The 4,646-nt window shown below is 30.6% G+C and overlaps 1 protein-coding gene across 1 annotated transcript; it reads right to left on the bottom strand.

The window, feature by feature from the left end:
- Positions 1 to 221: 221 nt before the first annotated feature.
- LOC148192713 (uncharacterized) lies at positions 222 to 1,250 on the bottom strand. The gene has a single exon (XM_088099271.1). It carries the CDS (start codon positions 1,152 to 1,154, stop codon positions 222 to 224), a length of 933 nt encoding a protein of 310 aa, XP_087955397.1. The 5' UTR covers positions 1,155 to 1,250.
- Positions 1,251 to 4,646: the final 3,396 nt, after the last annotated feature.

The following is a 4,646-nucleotide window of genomic DNA, read 5'->3' as shown; positions in this document are numbered from 1 at the left end:
TTGGTCCTCAAGTTTGTATGAAAATCTCATTTGGGTCCTCAAGTTTTTTTCTGTCTCAATTGGGTCATATTTTTTGTAAAAGTGAGCACATTGTACCATAACCGTTAAGTGGTGTGAGACGGCGTTAAATTGATGTGAGCTGGATTTTTCCATTTACGGACGTGGCATTGTGCATTAAAATTGACTGTTTGTTGTGTTTTATCCACGTAGGCTACGAAGCCCTAACATTTAAGGGCATCCCATCTCATCCAAAGTATATTTTCGTGTTGGAGAGGATCGTTGCATGCCTTCAACAAAGAAGTTAAGTACTTTACGTTCTTCACATTTTTCTTTAATAAAGTCCAAGGTTTCAATGGCTCTTCCTCAATCAATGCCTTTGCATTTTTAACCATTTCACGTTTATACCCAGGAACAGAGCACTTATTCCCGAAATTGCTACTATTTACACTTTCCATTTCGAAATTAAGGTTTTCCTTTTTCTTCTTCAACAAGATTTCAAGAACCAGAGAGGATTCAACACCGTTGATTTCTCGAGTTCTGATCAATTCACAGCATTTAAACAATTCAACCAAAGAATCGAAGCTGTAAGCGTCTCTCACTGCCGCGTGCACTGCTGTGAAACCGCCGGGACGGAGCGTGCGGCAGATCTCCGCGGCAAACTCCGCCGGGCGCGAACGTTCCAAGCCGCCGTTGCCGGAGAACTCGAAGTCGAATGAGTCACCTGAGAACGGATGCCAGCGACCGTCACCGTGGAGGATCAGCGGCGGCGACGGTTTCTTAAAGATTCCGACGGAGTCAACGATGCCGACCTCTTTTAGAGCGAGGACGTCCTCGCCCGCGGGCGTGTCGATGCAGAGGGCACGGGAGTTAGGGGACAGGAAGCCGTCTGCAATGAGGTCCTGGAAAATGGCGGCGTAGTACTCGACGGAACGACGCCAGTTCTTGCCGGTAAACGGATCTCCGGCGTCAGAGGATGGGGAGGGGGAGGACAGAGTGAGGTTTTCGGAGAAGAAGCAGAAATCGGCGGATTCGCAGGAGCCGCCGCGGACGGTGACGATGATGGCGAATCGCGTGGCGAGGATGAGAACGGCGAAGGAGAATAGATGAACCAGAATGTTCCGCAAGGAGCCGTGTTTCGCTGCGGGTGGCTCCATGGACTGGTTCGGTGTAACCTCAAGGAAGAAGAAGAAAAGAATACTATGAGAGAAAGGGGTAGGATTTGAAATTTGAGCCTGGTTTGAAGGGTAAAACGGGAATGCGCAAGTTTCATTTGGATAAAACACAACAAACAGTCAATTTTAGTGCACAATGCCACCTCCGTAAATGGAAAAATCCAGCTCACATGAATTTAATGCCGTCTCACACTACTTAACGGTTATGGTACAATGTACTCACTTTTACAAAAAATATGACCCAATTGAGACAGAAAAAAACTTGAGGACCCAAATGAGATTTTCATACAAACTTGAGGACCAAGGGAGGGTTTAAACCTTTAATAAAATTTAACGTTAAAAAATATATTTTAGTTTTAGTATGTAAAATACTATCATTTAAAAGTAATAATATTGATATTTATTTTAAAGTAACTTGATTTTTAAAATAAATAGTTATTTTAGTGTGTGCGCTTACACACATTTTAATATCATTAAAAGTTTTTTTAACATATTTTTACATATTTAATAATATGTTAAAGAATATAATATATTTAAAGTATTATTTTTTTTATATAGTCTTTTTTTTATGATTTATATTCCTTTATCATTTAATAAAATTAAATTAAAAAAAATATATTTTACTTTTATTACTTAAAATAATATTATTTAAAAAGTAATATATGTTTATTGATGAAAAAATATAAAAATTTGTGATAAAAAAATTTTGTCTTAAAAAATTCATTATTAATTTTTTATTTGAACGGTTTTTTTATTAATATTTTATTATTAAATAACGTTTTTTTAGCGGAGCAATTGAACGAGAACTAGAGAAGAGAAGAGAGTAGATACAGTTCTCAGAGTTAACTGAACCGAAACTGTTATGAGTGCAGTTTTTAAAAACTAAACCATAAAATAAGTATCCTGAACTTTTAGTAAAAGTGGATCAATTTTTTTAAGTATAATATAGTATAGTTAACTATAATACAGTATAGATCAGTTATTTTTGTCCAGCCTTTGTTCTAGTGGTTCTAGATAACTTCTACACGTAACGGTGACCCTAGAAGAAACTCTGAATAATTCTCAGAGTGTTCTACATGCAAAAATACGTAATCCGTATATGCCATTTTTTTTTTCAAAAACTAAAGTAAGTGAAACTAAGAGATTAAAATATTATTTTTGTCATTGTACTTCTCATGGAATGAATTATTGTTTTTGTTTCTCTTCTTTAAGATTTTTTCAAATTTTTTCACTAGCAAGCGTAGATTTATTGGCGCTCCAACATTGTTAAACATAAAAAATAGTAAAGCTTAAGTGTATAATGTGATAATATTCTTGACTTTTCAATCATCAACGGTTTTCATTGTTAGTCTAATCAACCAAAAGTTTTTCAACAAAACATCTATTAATATATATAATAATAAAAAAATTCATTCCACATTGCAAAACTTGTAATTAACTCATCTAAATATATGGTCTATTAATTAATAGAAGCACCTTCGACCAAAATAACTTGTTCTCGCCCATTTTCTTGAGAATAAATCTAAAACATGAATAACTTTTAAAAACAAGCTCTTAATATTAATTGTTGGAGATATGGTCTGATCCCAAAAACGGGATACATTGATCTCAAAGATTTTTTGTAAAAAAAATGATTGATTTGATTTAGTATGAATCATTCTTCCAAAAAAATTTATTTGGTCAATTCATCTCTCACTTGATTCAACTTATATTTCTAGTAATTTTCTCTTATAAATGTTTTAAAACAAATAGTCCAAACATTATTTTATATAATATTAGAATAAAACTTTGTAAGATCTATTTTAGGGTATCATTTGTCACTTTTTCATGATAATATAAATGAATAAAGTTATAGATCAAAATTAAGAATGGATAAGTGAGGTAGGTGGTCTTAATAAGTCTAGAAGATTTTAAATTATGCATTAAAGTTTGAGAAATTTAGAAAGAGACAAACTACATTTGGAAAATGATATTGAGTTGGATATAGAAATTACAAAGGAAACTTCCTCGGCCAACTTTAGCAATGAATCTTTATGATAAAAATTGAGCAGCTTTGATGTACTACGTTGACATAAAAAGAGATTGTTCTATGCAGAAAACATAACCTACATCATGCGAGAGGAAACACAATAATTGATTATTATCTCTTAGTTATATGATAAATATATAATTGCACTATCTCCATAATTGTAATTATAAGCATGATTAATGATTCTCATGTAGTTTTTAATTTTTTTATGTATAAGGAAACTTTTTTTATGAAGAAACTGAAAATAGTCTTTAAATGAACTACTATACTTTTTTGGAAGGGAGAGATTATAATTTTGAGAAGGATGATGAATTAATTCAAACTACAAGAAAGCCTCATTATGATAAAAGTTAATACTAAATCTTTCAAAATAAGGATTTCAGAGCATCTATAATATGTTTTAATGTGTTGAAAAATTTGATTATTGAACATTAATTTTTTATTGGTGTTGCATTGATTTATTTTTTTTTATATCTTTGTATTTTCTTACTTTTTTCATTATAAGTATTTTTAGCTCATACATTTCATATATTTTTATCATGAGTTTGGTGTGATTTCTCATGCTTTTATTTTATTTTTCATTTTTTTAATAAAATCTTCATGCTATATTAATAATGTCTAACATAGTTTATTGGAATGATTACCAGTAAATCTTTACTACACCAACTTATCATGGTTAATTTTATATAAAGATATTAACTTAATCATACTCGAGTTACGATATTTGTGAACATATGATGATGTCTGTTGCAATATAGATTATAATTATTATTTCCATGGAAAAAATTAGGTAACCCAACTATCTAGAACATGATATATCTATTCATTTAATGAGTTAGTTTTAGCATCAAGTTTATGAGAAATTACGAGGAAGCTTCATCAAACTCTTTTGATAATGAATGTTTCAATATCTGGATAAGAACTTAAGTAACTATGCATGATGTGTACTGTAGGTGTTTATGGTTGAGTGCATATCGAGTGTAGATAACTTTAGAAATATCTATCATCTCCAATCTTTAGTTAAAATATATGTTAAAAGTGTAAGTTAGAATATTTTAATTTATTTTAAGAAATGGAATTTAGTATAATACATCCTAAAAGTTTACCTTGTAAAGATTTGTATATACTATTTTTTTTCTTTTATTTTTAATCTATGTAAGATTTTTAATAATTTATTCTTTTAATTTCTCACAAAAGATATCATTTATTTCTATTTTAAAATTTGATTAACATTGTGAAATTAAAATATTTTATTAATTCATATTTGTATTTATTTTATTTTATTTAAATTTAAAACGCCTAGGTATATACTTCTTATTTTATTTTAACTTTCATACATTATGCAAGCTCATAGTGAAAAAAATCTTTGGATAAACATATATTTAAATTCCATATTGTGAGAAAGAGTTCATTAATGTTACTTGAGTATGAGCTGTGGAAATCAT

This window comes from Vigna umbellata, chromosome 9 (assembly GCF_029865625.1).
Source record: "Vigna umbellata cultivar VRB3 chromosome 9, Vumbellata_1.0, whole genome shotgun sequence".
Classification (NCBI taxonomy): Eukaryota; Viridiplantae; Streptophyta; class Magnoliopsida; order Fabales; family Fabaceae; genus Vigna; species Vigna umbellata.
The sequence above is the reverse complement of the archived record's forward strand: the minus strand, read 5'-3'. Positions and strand labels throughout refer to the sequence as shown.